Below are 22,734 nucleotides of genomic sequence, written 5' to 3' on the forward strand. Positions count from 1 at the left end.
CCAGATCAAGATCAAGTCCACCCCTCAGCCTGGCAACAAAGCCCCTTAATGATTTGAGCTTCACCAGCCTCTTCAGCCTCATCACCCACATTTGCCCCGTTGCCCCATGATGGTTTCAGTAGGGTTTGTAAATTGCTACATTGCCTTGATCTTCAATAATTTTACCCATAAGGCTCCCTCTTCCTAGAAAACCACCTCCCCTTCTCTCCACACCTTCATCTAACTGACCCTGTTCACCCTTTAAAACTCGGCTAAAATGTCACCCTTTCCGCACAGCTTTCACCGGGCTGAGAGGCGTTCTTTCCTCTGAGCTCTCATGTCAAGGGACACATGTTATCATGAGCTCCATGGTGGCAGGGACCATGGGCTGTTCACCTCCGGGTCCCTAGAAGGCAGTGCAAAACCACACTGAGGAAGAAACACACTCTGAAGCAAGCGGAACGGGGAGGAGGCTACATCTGAGCACACCCTAGGGAATCAGTGTGCCCTGGGTAAGCAGAGGAAGGCTGGGGGAGGACTTTCCTGGCCTGCAAACACTTCCTGTTTCCCTGCCCTTTCCCCATAGCTGATCTGCTTGATTCTGTGCAATCAGTTCACTGATTATCCTTGGCTGGTGGCATGGGAGTGTATACATATCTGTCCCCTCCAGTAGAACAGGAAGCTCTATAGGGCAGGCACGTGTCTATTCCTTCTGTTAGTCCCTTATAATAGGCCCTGCAGGAGGGAATGCAGTGCAGAGAGACTCAGAGCGTGAGCTCCGAGGTCAGGAAAGACCTGTCTTCTAATCCCTGTTCTGCCATTGACACCCTCTGTGACTATGCCCAAGTCATGAAACCTCTGTGAGCTTTCATTTATTTTTCTCTAAAGTGAGGGGGAAAACCGTGTCTGTCTCATTGGATGATAGCTATGATTAAATGTAATATTACTTGTACCCATTTATTTAGCCAGTAAGTATTTGTTGAGTGCTTTCTGCATGTCTGAAGCTGAGTATACAGAGATAAATAAAACATTCACCCTCTTCGACCATCAAGTTTATGAGGACCATTGCCATGTGTAATCATTGCAGTCATGGAGAGGGATGGAGAACATAATTGAGATGCTGGGTTCTAGGGATGCTATTCTGAAGAAGCACCATTCAGGCTAAGAACTGAAGGATAAAGAGGAGATGCAGCATGTGCCAAGGCCCTGTGATGGGTGAGAGCACAAGACTTGGTGTGCTGGAGACTCATTGCATGCTACTGTGACTTCCCCAGAGGCGGGGCTAGTTAATGATTAGGGACCTTGGGCTCTGGAGCCAGCCTGTCTGAATGTAAATCCTGGCTCTGCTCCTCACTGGTGCATGAGCAAATGTCTCAACTCCTCTGGGCTTTCTCATCTGTAGAATGGGGACAATAAAATACTGCCCTCCTGGCATTGAGAGGAAGGATGAATTAGTTTATATAAAGCATTTAGAACAGTGCCTAGCTTATCAAAACCACTCTTTAAATAATAGCTATTCCTATCATGAATCTTTTGCTTTTCCTCTAAAGTCTTTACAGGACTACTATTAGGAAAGAGAAGTCAAAAGTCTTGCCTGAAGGAGACATAGCTGGGCTAGGGACTAAAAAAAAGAGCAAAGGAAAGGTATGGGAGGCTGCCTAATGAAATACCAGGACTCCGCCTGCCTCTCTGCAAATGGTATAATTCTTGTGTCACCTCGCATAGAACCACTGGCACTCCTGAGATGCCTCCGGGGGACTCCCTGGGGCCTGCCCTTGGTCATCTGGATTTGAACAAGGCTACTGAGATTTCGGGAAGCAAGTTTAAATCCAAGACAACGTGTTATTTAAAAGCAAAAGCAAACAAAAAAACTCTAGGGATATCCTCTTCTTCTTCTTTTTAAGATGCGTTTGTGGATTTAATATCCACCTAGAAGCCAGCAAAATTGCTGTTTATTTATTCTGGAGCTTCTGTCTTCCCTCTCCCTGTTGCAGGCCACATATGTGATTTAAAAAGCTCTCGTCATGGTCTTAAGTGACTGCACACCCCGAAGGAGAGAGTTTGGGGGGCAGGCCCCTGATAAGGACAAGAGAAGATGCATCAGGCCTTGGGAGTCAGGCAGGCTGCTCTCTTCTCTCCCCCGACCCACCACTGATCTCTCCACAACCGAGGCAGACCGCCCTGCTCTCTCAGCGTGTATGACTTTGTGCGTTTCCCAGAAAGAAACAGTAACTTCCCCTTTCTCTGGCAGGGACCCTGATGGAACTCCCCGCACACAGGGCCTCTCCTCCCCTTCGCCTGGCCTCACACACGCTAATGCAAATGAGTCCTGACCCAGCCAGGGGTCTGTGGGAAGGCTGCCAGGAGCCTTAGAACAAACATGCAAAGAATGTTATTTCATTTCTGGCATCCTGGGGAAAGAGGGACAGGGAGAGGGAAGCTGGGCAGCAAGGGAGTAGGGGGGTGGGGGGGGGGGATAGGATGAATAGGAATGTTTACTGCAGCAAGACTGAAGCAAATGGGAGACCGATATGCATAAAGGGCCTACTAGGTGCCAGAAATTAACATCTAGAATTTTTTTTTTTTAATTTCACATGTACTAGAGTAGAATTTATTATGCCCATTTTTTTATTTTTATTTTTTTATTTATTTATTTTAACGCAGGAAAAGGCTTAGTCTCAAAAGTTAGTTGTTGTTTTTTTTTTTTTCAATGGGTAGAGTCAGGATTTGAACCCGGACTTTAACATTTTAGAGTCCATGATATGTTTGCATGGAGGCTGGCTTACTAGTGGTCCTTTGATAGGTTCCCAAAGAAAACTGTGAGCACAACCACCCCATACACTATGAGTCTCTTCATCCACTTTCTCTTCACGTCCCCTGCTGCCATTGTTCTAACTGCACATGCATTCTCTCTCACCAGGACCATTGTTACAGCACCCTAAGTCTCCCTACTCCAACCCATATTCCACAGAGGTCATTCAAAAACACAATCTGTGGCCTTCTCACTGCTGTTCAAATGGGGGAATGGCTCCTTAGTCCACATTACAGGCCTCACCAGTCCAGCTCCTCCAACCTCGTCTGCTCTTTATCTCAACTACCCTGCATGTCTGCTGCTCCCTCCTGTGTCCCTTCAACTCCACCTCCTGGTCTGTTTCCTCTGCCTATGCGGCAGTCACCTCCCCGGTTCTAAAAAGTCAATGTCATCCGTTCTTCCAGACCCCAAGGCCTGCTGGCTGTTAGAGATTACAGACCCTCAGAACTCCTGTGCCTTCATTATGGGGACTGTCACCTTCTACTCCAGGATAATTAGCAGCTTCCAAGTTTCTCCCCAACCCTGGGCACAGCTCTTTCAATCGGAGCCATACGATTTCAGATTTCGGCCACATCACTGCCTACATGAGGAATGCATGACATACAAGTATAGACATACAAGCCAGATCTCTTGGGTTAGACTCATGGTTCTGCCATTTACTGATAGGTGACCGTGGGTAAGTTTGTTAGCTTTTCTGTCTTTATTTCCTTATGTATAAAATGGAGTTATGATAGTGTCTGCTATCTTAGAGCAAGCATGCCAAACTCATGGCCAGCACATGCTTGCCTTAGAGGGTACCATACTGTGAAATTTCAGCAAGTTAGTGGAATAGAAATCTTAGCACATTATGTGACAGGCAGTACAGCTGGATAAAATGTAAGGGGCAGGCAGGGGCGAGGAGCTATGTCCTTGGTTCATAGCTCCAGATATTTACAGAAAGGACTGGCTATCCATTCAACTTGCGATCCTTATTATTATTGACTCTTGTTGTTTGCTGAATTGGGCACCTTCAAATGCCAGGCCACATAACGGATTCAAAAGCCCCTAAAACATGATTTCTGAACCTATCCCATTCAGGTCATGGACCATCTTAGTTTTCCTATGATCCTGAGAATTATATTAGAGATGGGTTCAAAAAGTTAAAAGGTAAAAAGGAGTGAGAGAAGGCACCTCTTGTTATGTTAGACACTAGGGGTAAACAATCCCAGATTTGCTATATCTTGTGTCTAAGGGTTCCTCGGAGATGCTGAGAGAGAACAGAAATGGGAGCAGCTTAGAGTGGGCAGGGCAATGAGCTGACCATGTGTCCCCTCCATGGTCATCCCCGATAAAGACCTGCCAAAGGCACATATGTACTTGGTGTGTTCCTGATATTGAGTACCACCTGTGTGCCGGACATGTTATGCCTGGGAGCTCTGAATGTGTTAACCACTCTTTGTTTGTGTCGAAATGAAAACTCTAATATAGGAAATAGCAATACCCAGACCTTACACATGTGAAAATGGAGACCCGGGGAAAATCAGTATCTTGTACAGCCAGGCAGTGCCTGAAGTTTGAATTGACCCTAGGACAGTCTGAGTAAAAAGCCCAGACACCTAGGCTCCCAGGCACCCAGGCTCAGGGCACCTTCTTGTTCGATCTGGGACAGGAGAGCAGCAGGGGGCTAATGGGAGAGCCTAGAGCCCTGGTGCAGCTCTGACCCTGGTTTGGCTCTGACCCTGGTTCTCTGGGTGACCTCGGGCAGGCCGCATGTCCTCTCTGAGCTTTAGTCTCTCTGAGAGAGACAGTTCAGTCAATGTCTGATGCCTCGAGCTCTATTATGCATTGATTCAAACGTGAAAGCAGAAGAGGGTTGTTGGCACATGGACGAGTCTGTCCTTAGGAGAAAGGAGAACAGAGCAGGAAAATAAAAAAAAATAAAGCCAGAAATCTGGATTCTGTCTTGCCTCTGAGTTTCTACACATCATTGATGGCGATTCCCTGCAGTCTGCTAACACCTTTCCAGTGATGACGTTAAGACTATTAACAGCAACAGTCTCTCCATGGAGAGATGGAGGTGGGAGCGGGGTGGGGGTGGGGGGGGGGGCTTGGCAGGAGTGATGGGCCCATGACTACGACATTGGATGTAGGGGATAAGCTGGGAGACCTGGCTGCTAGCCTGGGGTCATTCATATCCCCAGGAGTTTCTTGAGTCCAGGAGGGTGAGCCAGGAAGGGAAGGGACTCTCCATCTAATCCTCCCACTGGAACAAGAAAGACACTGAGGCCCTGGTGGACGGGCAGCCAAGCTGGGGTCAGGCGTAGTGCAGCTTGTGACCCCACCCTGGGAGCCTCCCTCAGGCAGAGCTGTCTCTGCTCTTTCCTCTTAACAAGGTGACCCCAAGGTACAGGTAAGGGCCCTGGGTTGGGTGTCAGGCCCCCTGTGTTAATCCTGGTTCTGCCTTGACTGTGAAGGCCCAGGGTCCTCCCGGGCTTCACCTTTCCCATCCAAACCCTGACAGCATTGATCTAAATGAGAGGTTCCAAATTAGTGACCTGCAGGCTACCTGTGCACTAAAAAACGACCAACTGGCAGAGAAGGGAAGGTGGGTATTCAGTTATGACTTCTTATCTTTGTCCAGGTATCTTCAGGGGTGGATCTAGATATGTAAATCCAATAATGCTAGGGCCTAGTTAAGAATGCAAATAAGCTGCTTTGATCCTAAGTTTTGTTGCTACTTCCTGGATTTTTGGGATATAAAATAAACCTGCTATGTGGCTCAGGGTGCTCCTTGCCTCTCCATCAGAGAGAATGGCGCCCACCTAGCTCCCAGCTTTATAAATCTATTTCTGCGTCTTGCTCTTTCTTTCTTTCTTTAATTTCTTAATCCCCAGCTCCTCCACTCAGCAATGGGACTGTTTCTTTTTCTGTGTGGGACATGGAAAAGAGAAGAAACATTCTCCCCCCACACTTTCTAACACTTGACCTTCCCCCTGAAAGCCAGCTCTTCCCTGCAGCCATGCAGCTTGTTCACACCTCCCTTCCCTGGAGCCTTTGCCATGCTGCCTGGGTCCCAGTGTGGCTGACGAGGTGCTCGCTGCCATCCACAGCCCCAGTGCCACACTCCCCCTGCCCTTGCCCCCAGCTACACTCTCTGCCACAACAGCCGTGCCTCTCAGCTCCCATGCTCCTTACAGTCTGTCCTCTGCTCAAAGCCCTCTGCTCCACTGCATGAGTTTTCTGGGGCTGCCAACAGATGGCCACAGGTATGGTGGCTTAGAACCATAGAAATGTAGCTCCTTACATCTGGAGCAGTAGTCGCCAACCTCTCAGACCTCACGAACCACTAGTGGTCCATGGTCCACCAGTTGGCAACCTCTGGTCCAGAGGCCAGAGGTCTGAAATGAAGGCCTGGGCAGGGCCTCACTCCCCCTGCAGGCTCCTGGAGAGATTCTTTCCCTGCCACTTCCGGTTGCCGATGGCATCAGCACTACTTGGCTAATGGGAACATCACTTCAATCTCCATCTGCTTCCCTGGCCTTTTCTCTGATATCTTTCTGTGTCCTCTTCTCTTCGTATAGTGACTCCGGTGGCCATCTCAGATTTAGGGACCCACCTAATGCGATATGATCTCATCTTGCTTCCTAACTCAATGCATTTGCAAAGATTTTAGTACCAAATAAGATCATCTTGAGGTATCAGGCTGGCATCAATTTGGGGGAGAGGGCGCACTATGAAACCCAGTGCCCCTCCTCCTCCCATTCCCCCAGAAAACTGTGCAGTGGCCCTGGCTGGGCAACAGCCCTTCCTTGGCGTCCCCAGCCCCTGGCTTTCCCAGCAGAGCGTGACGTGAAGCATGTATAGCTGCCTTCTCTTTGGCCGCCCTGCCAGGACTGTGAGCAACACAGGGGCAGAGACCTGGTTTGGCTTCGCTAGTTCCGAATCCCAAGTACCTGGCTCAGTGTGAGGAGCCGTGCAGATGCCCAGCCAGTCCATCCTTTCCCAACGTGCTCAGCCCTGCAGACCCAGTTATTAGGAACAGGAAAAGCTGTTTCCAGATGTTTCCAGAACCGTGCTGAGCCCACGCCATGACGCTTTGGCCCAGCGTAAACCAACTCCCCAGGGAAGGGCACCATTCCTTGGATCCCCAAATGTGTGAGGGCCCGCCCTTCCCCTTTACTTGCTCCAGTTCCTCCCTGACTCTCAACACAGCCCGCTCTCCACATCAAGGTTACTGTCACCACCACAAAGCACAGGCTTACATATAGACTGCCCCTCCTCAAAGACCATTCCTAGCTCCTCTGCCCGGCATTCAGGGCCCAGCTCCCCGGCACAGCCTCAGCTCCAGTCCCTCCAGCCTCCACGCACTCACACACATATCCATGCCCCGTCCCTCGGGAGCCCTGGCTGGCATCCCATTCCTGGATGAAATCTTGACGCAGTTTGGGGAAAGAAACAGACGGCCTGAGAGTCCCCAGCAGGTTCTAGGAGCCTCACTGTCTGTCGCTGAAAAACAGGGTTATTTTTCCTCTACGAGCCTCTCTTGGCTTGGACACGCAGCTGTGTTTGCTTCTGGCCTGAGGACAGCTCTTCCCCTCTGTAGGGCCCCGGCTGTGCACTGCGGAAGGTCAGCGTGACCTGGTGCTAAATGGAACTGAGTCTTAAGTGGCTAGGCTGCCCCCTGACCCCTGCCCCTGACCAACAGGACAAGGCACATTCCCACTCCACCAAGGTTTGGGGACGTTGGAGGTCCTGCCCCTGCTGAGCTCTGGGCCCCTTGGCCACACCCAACTGGCTGCCCACCCCAGAGTCAGATAATAAGCCCGGACTTCTGTACTTAGGGGTGGAGGGGGTGGGCGGGAAAATGCTCCAGTGGGTAAAAGAGGAGAGGTCCAGGAACCCAGCAAGACGGAGACTGAGAAGTGATAGGAAGAGGAGACAGGCAGATGCAGAGAAAGCTAGTAGCCATAGGAGGACAGAATTCCCAGTGACAGAGAGAGAACCAGGACCAAGGACCAAGACATGGAGAGGACGAGAGAGTCAAAGGGGAGAAAGAGAGGGAAGAAAAGAATCAGAAAGAAGCAATAACAAAATGCACAAAAGGGGAAAGTAAAGGAGAGATGCTGGGAAAAGGGTAAGGATCAAAGGAAGGAAAGAAGGAAGGAAGGAAGGAAGGAAGGAAGGAAGGAAGGAAGGAAGGAAGGAAGGAAGGAAGGAAGGAAGGAAGGAAGGAAAGGAAAGGAGAACTGGAGAGAAGAAAGGCAGAGTTTCCCAGGGAGAAGAGAAACCAGTAGAGAACAGGGCAGAGATGTCAGGTGGCCTAGCTCCCTACCCCGGTCTGTCCTGGATCAACCTTGGGCCTCGACCTCCACTCAAACTGGCCCATTATCCCAGGTCCACGGGGGAGGCTTCCTCTGTGCCCATCTTTCTCCTGGGAGCTAAAAGTCTCTGCCAGCCGAAACCAGTTTGGGTCAGTGGTAGAGCATCGGTCTGCAGACTGAAAGGTCAAGGGTTCAATTCAGGTCAAGAACATGTACCTTGGTTGCGGGCACATCCCCAGTAGGGGGTGTGCAAGAGGCAGCTGGTTGAAGTTTCTCTCTCATCGATGTTTCTAGCTCTCTATCTCTCTCCCTTCCTCTCTGTAAAAAATCAGTAAAATATATTTTAAAAAATAAAAAAATAAAAAAAAAAGTCTCTGCCAATGCAGCTCCAGGCTGCATCAGGGATGTGACTCAGGAGGCCACTAAACAGACTAGGTCAGGGAAATGCACGAGGGGAGAAGTGAGGAGCCTCAGGGCTGAAGAAGCTCTTGCACCCACAGCAAACCCTTCTCTTTCTAATGGCCGTGGCCCTGAGCCCATCTTCCTGCTTCCCTTATCTCTTGGGATGCACAGACTCTGAAATCATGAAGCAGCCCTCTGGGCGGGTCCCATGCAATCCCACCTCTCCAGGTGGAGACCTGGAGGCCTCCAAAGTGGCAACTCCTTGCCCAAGGACACAGAGCAGCGTGATCCCTGTCTCTGCCTCCCGTCACCTGGGCAGGCACTTTTAAACTCAGACCCGGAGGGCTCCTGACAACTTTCATGCTGTTTCCAGTAAGTTCTGTGCTGATTCTTGGCAAAAAGAGAGGGAATGAAGGGGGTAGGGTAGGAATGTAAGTAACGGAAACCTTCGGAATTTCATCTGCTATGTAATTGTAGTATCCATGGTGGTGGCCCTGGCTGCTCCTCCGATGTGCTGTCCAGGCTATGTCCAGGGAAGGTTGTCCTGGGCTGATGGGGAACCCAGTGATGCTCCCTCCGAGGCTCCAAGCCCCCTGAGCTTTTGGAAGAGCATCCCTGGGCCAGGAGCCCGGACTTGTTTGCAGAAACACATGGCATTCCGGAGGCATTGGAAAGCGACTCAGCAGTGAGAGCTGGGCATCATGGGCATCTCAAAGATGACACTGGGAGGCTATGCCCGGGCAGAACAGGGCCCTGGTACCCTTCCAGGGTTTAACTGTTAGTTGGCCCCGGCCAGCGCTGTGGAGGTAGCTTGCTGTTCCCTGGAATGCCCTGAGCAATAGGGTGTCAGCAGGGGTGGCCCAGGCACAGCTGCTCAGGTGAAGTTCGGAATTTCGGATAGCCGGAGTAGTGGTCACGCCTCCTTCCCTCCAGTTTATGAAGTACTGACAGTGGGTTTGACACTCTTGTGCTCTCTACAAGTTTCAAGTCATTGAAGCCTGTCTTGTGGATTAGATTGAATTATGATTTCCTTTTATGGATGGAAAAGCACATTCAGAGAGGTTAAGAAGTCAGTCCGAGGCCACACAGTGGGCAGGTGTCCCAGCTGCGTTCTGATTTCTAAGGCCTCGTTAAACTATGTGTGTGTGAGGTGGGGAGAGGCATGTGCCTTCAAACATCTACTGCCTTCTGCTCTGGCTACTGCCCTCTGCCAGGTAGTGATCATGCTAACCCTTCTCTCTGTCAGACAGTGATCATGCTAACCCTTCATGTGCATAGGAACTGGTGAAACATTCCAAGCCCTTTCTCATGTACTCTCTGGTTTCATCTTTGCAACAACTTGAGGAAGTATAATCAATGGTCTGCATTTTGTGATGAGATGAATTAGCTCCACTTCACAGATGAGGAAGATGAGGTGAGAAGTATCTTCCCCAGGGACCTGCAGGCTGGATCTGGCCATTCCTGTCCCCAGTGTTGGATTTGTTTTTGTTTAGTTTTCTCATATGTGAAGTGAAAGATGATAATGAAGATGAAGATGAAGATAATGATGATGCTGATAATGATACCACCAGATCCATAAAGTTGTGGTGAGGATTAAACAAGATGTTACAAGTAACATCCTTCACAATTTCCTGGCATGCACTGAATGCTCAATAAACTAATTATCATTACTATGACTATCATCCAGGAAGTACTAGAGGTACAAAGACTGGAGACTTTGATGTGGAGCCTGCATTCCCACCTCAATGTGCAAATCTTATAGTTCACTGAGTTCAACCTTTCCATTTCACAGATGAGAAGACTGAGGCCCAAAGAGGGATGGAGAAGCAGCCCCAGCTCTCACTGGGAGCAATTGTGGGAACTGCTGCCTAACTCTTGACCTCAATGTTGGCATGTGGTTGCAGTACCCAGGCTCCCTTGGCATTCCTTCCATAGAGCTGAGGCCAGGGAGGTGAGGGTGGGCCTGAGGCAAGCCTCCGAATGTGTGGGAATGAGCCCCCCACCCCAGGAATCAGGCCTGGCTGCCACTGTGTGTTTGCTCAGGACCCTTTGGCCGTCATCCATGGTTAGAGAAAGGCAGGGCAGCCAAGACAAGACAGAGGCTAATTACCTTGGATAATAGGAAACTGGGGATCGGCAACAATGAGGTTGTCTAGGCCTCTGGCCAAGCAAGGGCAAAAGCCATGGATGCCCAGCCTGGCCCAGCCCATGTATCCTGAGTAGAGATTCCTGCTCAGGGTCACCCTCCAACTCCAACAACCCAAGGGTGTAGGAGCTGGCCACACTGTCAGACCTTCTGCAGACCACCTCCCTCTGCTGCTTTTTGTTTGCTTTCATTCAAAAGCAAAACAAATTAAATAAACAAGGAAATTCAATTTAAATAGGGCCCGAGCATTGGTGTTTCTGTTTGTTACACTAGGGTGAGCTTAGGTCAGAAACCCAGCCTTGACTTTCATTCCTCCAGTTGGTCTCAACCCCAAGGCACTATGATTGGTTTGGTAGATGGATACATGAATGAATCACTGAGCAAGCAAATAAAAGAAACAAATGAATGAGTTTAATAACTGCAATAATTGTGATAATACTGCTCACCTTGTTAACAACTACAGCTTTCTAAGTTGAGAAAGAGAGCTGGCCTATTGTTTCATGATTACGGTATAGGAAGAAAACTGGTCTCTAGAACTCTATGTTATAACTTATGATGGCTGCACTCAGATCTGGCAATACTCACTGAGATGGGAAACAAAAGGAAAATAAGCCCCTTTTCCTTCTGAGATTACAGAGGAGGCTCAGAATGACCTCCTTTTTCATCTCTAGAAGTTTGGATGCAATGACTCCAATATATTCTATGAAGGAGTGATCATGCTGCTATTTCTAAGGGACTGGCTGGATCTATCACTAAAAATGTATACGTATATACATTTATATGCATATATACTTATATATAAGTATATGCATGGATATGTGTATATGAATATCATGTTTATATATGCAGCATATATATACTTCAGATATGCTAATAGAATATTTTTCAGAGGAGATGTCAAGAACTGAGAAAAGAACACAAGGCCAGGGCACCTGCTCCAGCCCTCCTTGCTAACGTGCTTCTTTCCCTTTCGGCCTACAGACTCTTTGTCAGCTGGAGATATGGTTTTGGGTTTCTGGCCTCCCTGGGCCCTTCAGCACTGACCAGTATAATTCTACGACTCAGTGTGGCCACGCTTCTCCAGAGGATACTTGGAAACCTTAGCATCTCAAGATGCACACACAGGCTGGCCTATAAAACACCGGGTTGGCCTGGCCAGTCTATGCATGCCTCGCCTCCCAGACTGAAATCAGCCCTGTCTGCTTCACACTCCCCACGCACCCAGCAGGTCTTACTTGTAAAGGCCGTCGGGCTCCAGACACTTGAAGATGACGGAGTAGATACTGACTTCGGGGACCTCTCCGTGGCTTCGACCAGCTGCTACACAAGATGTGCCCAGGCCAGAGAGTAAGTCATCGGCAAAACTCAGGAATTCTCCTGGAGGGAGACAGAGAAAGATAAGCTCCCCGGCTCAGGCCTTGGTGGGCAGACATTCTTGCTGCTGTCCAATTCCATCAACTGTCTGCATAGCACTGCTAAGAGGGTTAGCGGGCAGAATAAGCACAAGATATGAAGATGACTCAGGCCAGTACATAGCCCTGAACTCTTCGTTTAAATTCATGCCTCAACTTTCTCAACTATGAGTGGGGATACTAGTACCTACCTTCATAATGTTGTACCAATGTTTAATTGATGTAAATTATGTGCAATAAAAGTGCATAAAAAGGCTAGAGAATTGCATTTCCCTTCCTGTATAACAAAGGAGTTGAACTAAGTAGAAAATAGGTTTTGTGTCACCTGGCGCTAGATTCATGGAGTGTTGTGATGGACAGATATCTGGTTTAGCTAAAGAGGTAGGAATTCCGAGACTGGTCAGTGATGAGGGGCATGGGATAGAAAGGGACAGTGGAAGAACAAGGGCTGGATGCTGTGATTTCTAGTCACCTAGCCATCAGGTTTTATTTTTTTACTTTTAAGTTTTTCAATTGATTTTTAGACAGAGAAGAAGGGAGAGAGAGGGGAAACATCAACGTGAGAGACATCAATCAGCTGCCTCCTGCATGCCCCTTCCTGAAGATCGAGCCCACAACCCAGGCATGTACCCTGACTGGGAATCTAACCAGCCATCTTGTAGTGCACGGGATGACACCCAACCCACTGAGCCACATCGGCCAAGGCCAGCCATCCTATGTTATCGATAGAAAGCAGCTGATATTTACTGGCTATAGCAATGAAGCAGAAGATTTGAGGAAGACTAGAAAGAATGAACATTTGGAATCCTGAGACTTCATTTTAGCTCTGTGAAGAATTTGCTGTATAGCTTTGGGCAACTCAATTCCCATCTCAGAGCTGTGATTTTTCTCCTCTCTAAAGTGGAGGTGCTAGAACCACTATTAGGATTTTTGAAAAATAAAATAAAAATGTAGATGTGCACAAAGATGAAGTTATGAGGATAGACATCATGGCACTATTTAAACGAGTAAGAGTTTAGAAACCAAATGTTCAATGACATGGAAACAGCAATACCAATTAGAGTTCAATGGTGCAATGGAATATTTTATAGCCCCTAAAAGTAATATTGTGGAATAACATAGTTACATGAAAGGATATTCATGACATATTAAGTTCATAAATAGGTTACACTATTACAGAATAATCTCATTTGGGATAGAAATCTTACCTGTGTGTCTATTTAGAAAGAGAAGGGAATAAATACAGCAAATGCATAATAATGGCTTTATCTGCAAAGTGAGATAGTGGGTACTTTTTCTCTCTTGTTTTTGCTTATCGCTGTTTTGCTTTTTTAATGAACATGTACTATTGCTTTTGTAATAAGTGGGTGGGGGGGTGTGTGGGAATCAATAAAATTTACTTAAAAACAGATAAAGTGAATGAGCCAGACCAAGTGGTCTTTGAGTTCCCTTCCAAATCTACAATGGGATGATTTCGAAGCAAAGCAGGCCTGTGTGGTATTTGATACCACACAGTACTAAACGGTCTGAGGCTTCCACACTGCTGAGTCTTGGTCCTGCCTGACCCAGAGGGCCCCACACTCTCTACACATATTCTCAGGAATAAATAAGAAGAGGATGTCCATTCCATGCTATCTTCTCTACCTGGGCTGAAGAACAATCCGATTTGATGGAACCATCACCGAACAGTGTCTGGGACCACTGAGACCCAGAGAAGCTACGAGGCACATCTGTCCCAGGGAACGGGGTGGGCAGCCTACGCAGCTCGCTTCCTGTCCACCTGCTGAGGGACAGTCCACTCTCCACTCACAAATGGACCGTGGTAAGGCTTGTGTGACTGAAGTGTGTGGATGGGCCTGAGTTCTGGTGAATGACAGTTCTCTAACGTATCGCTCTCTGTGGTCCAGAACAACAGAGCTGATGGGCAGTGTTTTCTGTTTTCCACTTTTTATTTATTATTTATTTAATGTATTTTTATTGATTTCAGAGTGGGGGGGGAGAGAGAGAGAGAGAGAGAGAGAGAGAGAGAGAGAGAGAGAGAGATGACGAGAGAATCATTGATCGGCTGCCTTATGCACGCCCCACATTGGGGACTGAGCCCGCAATCTGGGCATGTGCCCTGACCATGAATCAAACCATGACCTCCTGGTTCATAGGCCAATGCTCAACTACTGAGCCATGCAGGCCAGGCCTCTGTTTCTCCCTTTTTAAAACGACGATGTACAGTACACATCCTTTATCTGTAGATGCTATAGGAGCGCAAGTCTGGATCAGGCTGACACAGGCCAGTTCAGCGGCTCTCGCCAGACAGACTCAGGACGGAATTCCATTTCCACCCTTTATTGCAAATCCCTTAACCTCTTAAAGTCTCAGTTTTCCTTTCTGTGACCAGGGACCAATAACTCTTTTATGGGTTTGGAGTCTAGAAAGAAAAGCGAAATCTAGGAAGAAACTCTCGGTGCAGAACCAGAGGTCTTGCTAGACAATAAAGAGGCAAATGAAACCCTTTTCTCATCGAAGACGTTCTCGTCCTAGACGTTCTCATTCCCTATTTCCCATGAAGGCCCCTTATGTCAGGGCCTTCTGTAGTAAAAATCATAAACCAACCACATACCTCTTCCAATAGGTACCAACGCAGAGCAGTGTGTGTGTGTGTGTGTGTGTGTGTGTGTAAAGTGGGGGAAAAGAAAGAGAGCAGGTGATGGTGGTGGTGGTGGTGGTGGTGGTGGTGGACATGGGATCATTCCCCAAAGGGAGTGGGACTTCATTTATCTTGGTTTCTTAGAATTCCCAGGCTGGCTGCTCCCACTTGTTTTCTCTGAGCTTGGATCCATGTCTGTGTGCTTTTCAATTTGTTCCCAGATAGCCACTGGAAAAGTTGGCCCTTCGTGAGGGAATGCAGTATGCTATGGCCTGTATTAATGAGCTGTCTTCAAGCCAAAAGATGGTTGACATTCACTTTCAAATGGGCATGGCTTTTCAGATATTTCCATGCATTTCAGGGTAATTTAGACCATGGACAGAAGCCCCATGAATGCTGGCGCATGGTTCTACGGTTTATAGGTTCAGTTCAAGGACAGAAACTGGATAATGCTAAGCATGTAACTAGTCATTCCAAGGGCATTCTGAGGACAGGTAGGTCCCAGGTCTGTTGGGGACAAACTATACATAAGGACCTTCCAAAGGAAATAATTTAAAAGAAGAAAATGGACCTTAAGTGGTAACTCCCCTCCCCCGCCCCCGCCCCATCTAATCCTCACATATAATGAGGTAAATGGTAGTGTCTCCATTGTAAAGCTGAGATTACGCTTGCAAATTTAGGAAGAAATGGAGCTGAGATTTGAACCCCTTTTCCTCCTAACGCCAAAGCCACACCTTTTCGTTTATATGATGCTGCCTCCTAGAGAAAGTTTATACAGAGCGAGCTTTTTCAATCCTCGTCAACTTGCCATTGAATTCCTGCCCACTCTCTTAGCTCTATGAGCTTGAGGGATGAACTAATAAAAGAAATGGTCCCTGACCTTCTACAGCTTGTAATCTGACAACGGGAAGAGTTGTTAAATACAAGAACAGACCCATAAAGTAAATTGTAATATTGCTTTTCTTGGCACTCTGTTCCAGAAGGTTTAAACACGACCTAGATGGAGGCAGGTGAATGAGGCAGCCCCTTCCTTAGAGGAGGAAGGTTGGGGTGGGGGGTGGGAAGAGATAAATAAAAAATAAAAAAAAGGCCTGGGACTTCTCGATGCACAAATGCATTTCAGTGCAATTCTACACATACATATGGTTCCACAGGATAACATACTCCACCCCTAGCAGCCGCACAGCTGATGGACAGTAACACAGTGCAGCAGCGAAGAGGCGAGGCTCTGAATTTCCTCTGCCTAAGACTAAATCCTGGCCCACCCCCACTTACAATGGGCCTTGGACAAGCCCTACTTCCTCTTATGTGAAATGGGCATAACCATAGCAACTAAGCTAAGTGCTGTTGTGAATATCATATAAAATACCATGTACATTGTTAGAAACCAATCAGAACAATGTCTGGTAAACTGCAAGAGCTCAACAATATTTCAACTATCAGCATTGTTTTATTTTATTTTTTAATGTTTTTATTACATTTTAGAGAGAGAGGAAGGGAGAGAGATAGAAACATCAATGACAGGAGAAAATCATGGATCTGCTGCCTCTTGCATGAGCCTCCTTCAGGACTGAGCCCACAACCCAGGCACGTGCCTGTCTGGGAATTGAACCCAGGAACCCTTGGACCATGGGACCAGCCTGGCATATCAGTATTGTTTTTGTCACTATTGTGGTCATAACCTAGAGAGAGTCAAGGATCCTTAGACATTTTTGTTTTTATCCAACCTACTCCTTTGCCTGGTAACAAAACTGAAGACCCGAGAGGGAAAGGGGCCTGCCCGTGGCCATGCACAGAGTGGGATAGACTTGGAACAAAGCTGGATCTCTCAACTCCTAGGGCCTTCCCGATAAGGCATAGCAGCTGACCTAGGAGACAGCGTCACCACCGAGAACTGAAGAGCTTCTGAAGCTGCCCCAGGAGCGCTTGCTCCTCAGGTTCTGATCAACTTTATCCCACATGAGTGTTAGCCACACTCATCCTGGGCATTCACTGTGTGCTGGGCCAGGTACGAGGCACCAGGTTCCATCCGGCTAGCTTCTCAAACTTGGAAACTTTGAGAAGGATCAAAGCCCAGGAGAGACAAAGGGAGTTCGGCTGGTCTAACAGAGAGGTCTGCAAATTAGAAAATCTAGAACTCAGGCGTGAGAAGCAATGGCCAAGGTGGGGGGAGGGGCCAAGTCTGTCTCGTTTACACACGCTGACCTTCCTCCAGACAAACTCCACTTTAATCTGTTTTCTATACTGATGGCTTGTGTTTTATTTGGGTTGGGGGAAACACTTTAAAAATAAAAAGCTTGGCTTAAAAGTGTTATTGCTTGAAAAGTTTGAATCCTAAAATCCTGCCATCTTCCCTGAGAGAAACAGGAGAGTTTAAGCCCTCCCTCTTACCCCTCCTTCCCCTCCTTCCCTCTCTCCCCTCCCTCCCCTCCCCCCCAAACAGGGCTTTGCTTCCGAGTACCCAGCTCCTGGCTCATTCCTCCCATGAGGACACAGCCTGGGCTGCCCCTGCCCCTCCTCCCGGGCACACTGTGATGGCAGAACCCTCCTGGACCAAGGCTGCTGTTGCAGCCAGCCTCACCCAGGCCTGTCCAAGACACTTGCATTCTTTCTCTGTTTTCCTTTCCTTGAAAACAGATAGGGAGTTGGGAGTCGCTGTAGGAATGTGCCTGTTCCCCATTATGGCTCTTCTGGGGCTGTAACCCGAGTGGCTGGGGCTGGACCCCCACACGTTTCTTCATCCACTCAGCCTTGAGCCTCGCTCACATTACGATCCACAGAAAGGGTGGACCATGATTCCAGGGTTGAACCAGCCCAATGGAGCACTGAGCCATTTTTCCAGAGGCCCCACCCCTGCTTCCACTCTCTCTCCTGCTCCTTCCAATACTCCCTCAGCCCTCCTCCTCTTTGGTGCTCCCTCTCCCTGTCTCTGTGTCCCCTCTGCCTCAGCCTCTGATTGAGGTCGCAGTCAGAGCTGGCCACCCGAGCAAATTGAAAACAGGTTGAGAGAAGAGCAGCCCAGAAATTCCAAATGGAAGGGGCGGGAGCTACTCAACACTGATGGGGCGAAAGGTCCCCGCTCAGGACTCCACACACTTTTCAGGAAACACCAAGGGGACTTAGAAGCCATCCAGGCTGGCCCCTCCTGGCCTGCAGCTGCTGCCCAGGGAGGGGCAGGACCTTGCTTTCCCCCACCTCTCCTTGGCTTGGGCAAATGTAGGCATTCATTCTGAGACAGAGTGCCTCCTGGAGGACCTCACGCTGTCAGCTGGAGTGGACTCTTCTTCCCACACATGATGCTGCTTTAATGTGAAAAGCCAGGGTGTGCTGGTGCTGGCCATGTGACAGAGGGCAAAGGGGTGCATTTGGGGGGCGGGGCAGAAGAAACCTGTTTGTTTTTGTGTGTTTGTTTGGAGCGAGGCTCCACCACTTATGAACTATGGCAGAGTGAAGGCTCGAACCCGGGCATCGGAAGTGCAGAGTCTGTGTTTGTCCTCCGGCATCCTGGCCTACAGGCAGGGAGATGCTTTTGGCAGGAGTGGTTGTGGTCCCCTCATCAGGCTGGCCATGCAGGTATTTGTGGAATTCTGAGAAACTGAACTTCAGTGGTTGAAGCCTGACCCACCCCCATCTCCCCAACACCAGCGCCTGGCTTTTAGGAGAGGCAGGCTGCCTCCTGTGCAGCCTCCTTCCAAAGTGGACAGGACTCCCACCGTACAGGGCAGAAGGGACTGTCAGAAAGAGAAGTCCACCAAAAAAGGCGATAGTGGTCCAGCAGGCATCTGCTGAGAGCCCCAGGGTACCAGGCACTGTGCTGAGGGGTTCTGGCTCATCGCAGGCCAGTCCTCAAGAAGGGAACTATTGGTTCCACTAATAGCACCCTAGTTTCTACTAACAGCACCCTAGTTTTCCACTGGGGGGTGTCCCTGCCCCCAATTTCAGTCCATAGGATTTATGTGTAGCTAAGGCCTCCTCCCTCCTCCAGAGATGGACATGAGATCAGTGGCCTGGTATGCCATGCCGAGAGGCCAAAAGGAGATAAACAAGTGACCCAGGCCTGATCAACCAGACGAACTCTTGGGACAGAGACCAGGTCCTGATGACGTCACTTGATGGCTTGGGTCAGTGTGTCTGAACCCTGCTATACCTGTGGATGTTTTAAATATTGTGTGGAAATTTCCCCTTTTCTCTCAAAGGCAGTTTCCATTTGTTTTCTGTTACTTGCAAACAGGAGTCCTACCAGATATAAGTTCTGCCTGGCTACAATGGCTCAGTTGGTTGAGTGTCATCGCATGCACCCAAAGATTGCCAGTTTGATTCCTGGTCAGGGCACATACCTGTGTTGCAGGTTCAATCCCTAGTAGGGGCACAAATGGAAAGTAACCAATTGATCTCTCTCTCTCTCTCTCTCTCTCTCTCTGTCTCTATCTTTATCTTTATCTCTCTATCTCTGTCTCTCTCTTTTTCTAAGCATATCCTCAGATGAGGATTAAAAAAAAAAGTTCTATGTAGTCAATTTTATGATTACCACTTTATACATGAAAAAAAATTGTTTATAGGTCTTACGCAAGTTGCCCAAGGTCACACTCCATCTAAATAACAAGGCTGACTTTAAATCCAGAGCTGTCAGACTCCAAAACCTGAGCCTTTCCCATCATAAAATACTACCCAGGGCAAGGGACACAAAGAGTTCATTCTTGAGTAAAAATCACTGCGTGTTTCCAATGCCTTGCTTCCTCTGGCCTCATTGCTCATGTTCCCTTCCTCACTTACTCACTCCAGCCACACTGGCCCTTATCCCCCAGCCAGTATGCCAAGCACGTTCCTACCCCAAGGTCTCCAACCTGGAGAGCTCCTTCCAGATCGCTGCGTAAATGGCACTTCCTCAGCGGGGCCTCCTCTAGCTACTCAACCGCACCGAATCACCCGATCACACTCTGGCCCTTCTCCCTCCTTTACCTCTTGTCACTAAATGTATCTTGTTCTCTGGTGTATTGATGCAGTAAAACGTTATCTGTATCTCTCACTTCAAGCCCAAGAGAAAGGGTCCCCATGGAGCCGGTACGCCATGGGTTCCCCATAAATATTTTTCTAGGGAGTGTATGTGTTTACTGTACGGGTGTCGAACTCAATCAGAGAAGGGGCCAAAATCTAAAATCCAGCCTAAATCGTGGGCTGAATGGTTTACTGAACAGTCATAAACTGTCATTGTGATGGAAACGCAGCGGAGTGCAGTGATGACAGCGCGGTGCGGGCCACATTGCAAGGCCTGGCGGGACGGATTTGGCCCGCGGGCCTTGTGTTTGACACATGTGGTTTACTGCATAGTGTAAGCCGCGCTGATGGGTGGGAACATGAAGAAGAACGTCTCAGTCTTGGGTCCCTGGAAATCAGAGCCTAAGAGAAGGGCTCTTGTGCAGATGGCTTCTCTGGGAGGTGCTTCTCAGGAGCAGGCCTGGGGAATGGGGAGAAGGAGATGGGGATGAGGGAAAGTCCACAGAGAAGAGTGTCAGTAAGGGGCTCTGTCCAACAGGGACCTCTAGGAAGTGAAGGAGATGTCTCCCAGGATTGTTTGGCTGAAAGTGGGGGAGCTGAGACATGTACCCCTGATTCTTGATGACCACAGATTGAGCGCCTCCTGGGAGGGTACATTTCCCCACACTATTTTTATTTTTTAGCTGTGCTCACTCATGGGTGTACGGAGCCCCCTCAGTCTTGCATGAGACCACAGGGCAGAAGCTGGCAGTAAGTGTTCAGTACCACTGGCAGAACCTGGCTGTGGACAGCCAGCCCAGCATGCTTCACGGGCCGAGAGGAGGGGGCATGGCCCCTGAGGGGCCTGCTACAGAGGTCCGATCTCCACCTTTAGGACATTTGCAGAAAGAGAAACAGGTGTTCCTTCCTCATGGAGATCTAGGGCCTCACTGGGCTGTCGAAACAGTCTGCAAACAGTTACTGCACACCCAGGAGGTGCAGGGGTTGGGGGGGGGGGAGGAAACGAACCGCTGTGGACATAGCACACACCCCCTCCTTCCCTGTGGGGCTCACAGCTGAGTGGGGCAGAACCGCAGTGGTTGTTTTAATGAACGGCCCACCAGAGTCCTGCAACTTATTATTAATATGGAACTCAATAATACTAGCCTCAGCATTAACAGGCACTTGGCTAATAGAGTCTGCCCTTTCCTACAGTTGGATAAATGAGGGCCATTAAAAGCCCTCGTCATCCCCACCGTCCCAGGGACAAATGATGCTGATGCATTTGGCCGGAGAGGGTATTGCTAACATGTGTGAGAAGAGCCGACCTGGGGGCCGGGCTGCGGAGGAGGAGGAGGAGGAGGAGGAGGAGGAGGAGGAGGAGGAGGAGGAAGGGGACCCAGAGCCAAGGCTCTGAGGACCAGTGTGTTTACTGCGGGCGCAGCACTCTCCCACGGAGGGTTTTCCTTCCTTCCTTTCCTCTTTTAAAATCTCAATCCTACGTGTTACATGAAACAGCCAACCAAACAAAATGTGCTTCTCATCAGGGTCTCCGTTCCTCTAGCTGCTAGAGTCTAGCAAGTCCTGCGTTTTCTGGGCTGGGCCCTTGGGTCAGTGCCTCCCTCCCCGTGCAAGCGGCCTGCCGTGGGTGGTAGGTGCTGACAAGGGAAGCCGGAGAGCCCCCTGGCTGAGACGGTGACCAACAGCCTCGAACCTGAGGAGCTGGGCTCAGGACTCTCCCTTTGTGAAGAGGAGAAGGGAGGCTCGGGGAGGCGGGCGGGCTGCCAACCACAGGGCTACCGCAGAGCGCAGCTCGGCCTTGCACCCAGGCTGATCCGAGTCCAGGGCCTGTGGTTTTGTCACAACACGCGCCTCCTAGTAATTGCTCTGTCTCCACGGCCTTGGCCTCCTTGTCTCTGTCAGTCTCACTCTGCCAGGGGTCGGGAGGAGTGAGTTAAATTAAGTCCATAAAAATACGAAAGCAGTTTATAATCTGGGAAGCACGCTGCACACGTAAGGAGCGGTTGTGAAGGGAAACCCACAGAGAGCCAGGTGAGGCAATGGACACGTCAGAGGGGCGCTGCTGGGCTAGAAATGGGGAGGGGAGGCCAGGCTTTGGGAGGCACTGTGGTTTGTGGGTGTTCAGAGCTAAGAACACACCAGAACACACAGAGTGTGGGGATGAAGAACCTCTCCCGGGGGAAAGGCACAGACACACCCACAGGTGACAGAGGCACTTCTGCAGCACAGGGCTGGAGGGAAGAGCTGGAGGCATGAGGATGCTGAGTGCAGAGGAACGTACAGCTCGCTCCCTGGGATTGGAGCTCCCAGATTCCCCTCAGCTCTGCCGGTCAGCTGAAGTCCCACCTCCTCAGCCCGCACCAGCTAATTTAGAGCAGACCTGGCCACTCACTACAAATACTTCCTGGACTTTTTCTACACCAGTATCAAATCCCACATGTGGAGAAAACCGTGGCGAAGTCAGTATTGTGCTCAGTCCCGAGTGTAGATCTTGGCTTTGCCAAATGACTCTTCTAAGCAGGTTCCTTAATCTCCTGGAAGCCTCATTCTCTTCATCTGCACAATGGGTGTGAAAGTGCCCTTCGAACGTAACCCCTGGAATCGGGTTGAGAACTGATTTAGGCAATGTGCGCAGCACTTAGCACAGGGCTTGGCCCACGGTCAATGTTCAATCAATGGCAGCCTTACTCTTCTTATTACGGTTGTTATGAAAAACACTGATTCATGAAGCAGTGCCTATGGGGTGAGCCGAGATGAGAAATTCAACAACCTGGGAAAAGTGAATTATCCTTGGGAACGGAACACTTCATGCTCCTCCCAAACCAGAACTGCTCATAGGTTAAAAACTGCTAAATAGCCATAGCTTCCCTCCCTTTGCTAAAGATAAGCCTCAAGGCCTGTGGTTAGCAGAGAGCGGAGAGATCTTCAGTAGACAAGGGAGCCTCCATTTGTCTGTATTCTTCTCCCCTAGAGTGGGACCAAGCTTCAAATCCAAATCTGACCCAAACCCATCAAAGATGGCTCCTGAGGACACACCCCCCCCCCCC

The 22,734-nt window shown here is 49.2% G+C and overlaps 1 protein-coding gene across 3 annotated transcripts in view; it reads right to left on the minus strand.

Annotated features, from left to right (window-relative positions):
* ASTN2 (astrotactin 2) overlaps positions 1–22,734 on the minus strand; it is a 700,161-nt gene that overhangs the window by 30,947 nt on the left and 646,480 nt on the right. For all 3 annotated transcript variants that reach the window (XM_045579858.1, XM_036432815.2, XM_036432814.2), the window contains one exon: positions 11,875–12,016. In XM_045579858.1, coding sequence (XP_045435814.1) covers positions 11,875–12,016 — 142 coding nt within the window. The remainder of the gene's footprint in view (positions 1–11,874; positions 12,017–22,734) is intronic.

This window comes from Pipistrellus kuhlii, unplaced genomic scaffold (assembly GCF_014108245.1).
Source record: "Pipistrellus kuhlii isolate mPipKuh1 unplaced genomic scaffold, mPipKuh1.p scaffold_m20_p_12, whole genome shotgun sequence".
In the NCBI taxonomy this organism is placed as follows: Eukaryota; Metazoa; Chordata; class Mammalia; order Chiroptera; family Vespertilionidae; genus Pipistrellus; species Pipistrellus kuhlii.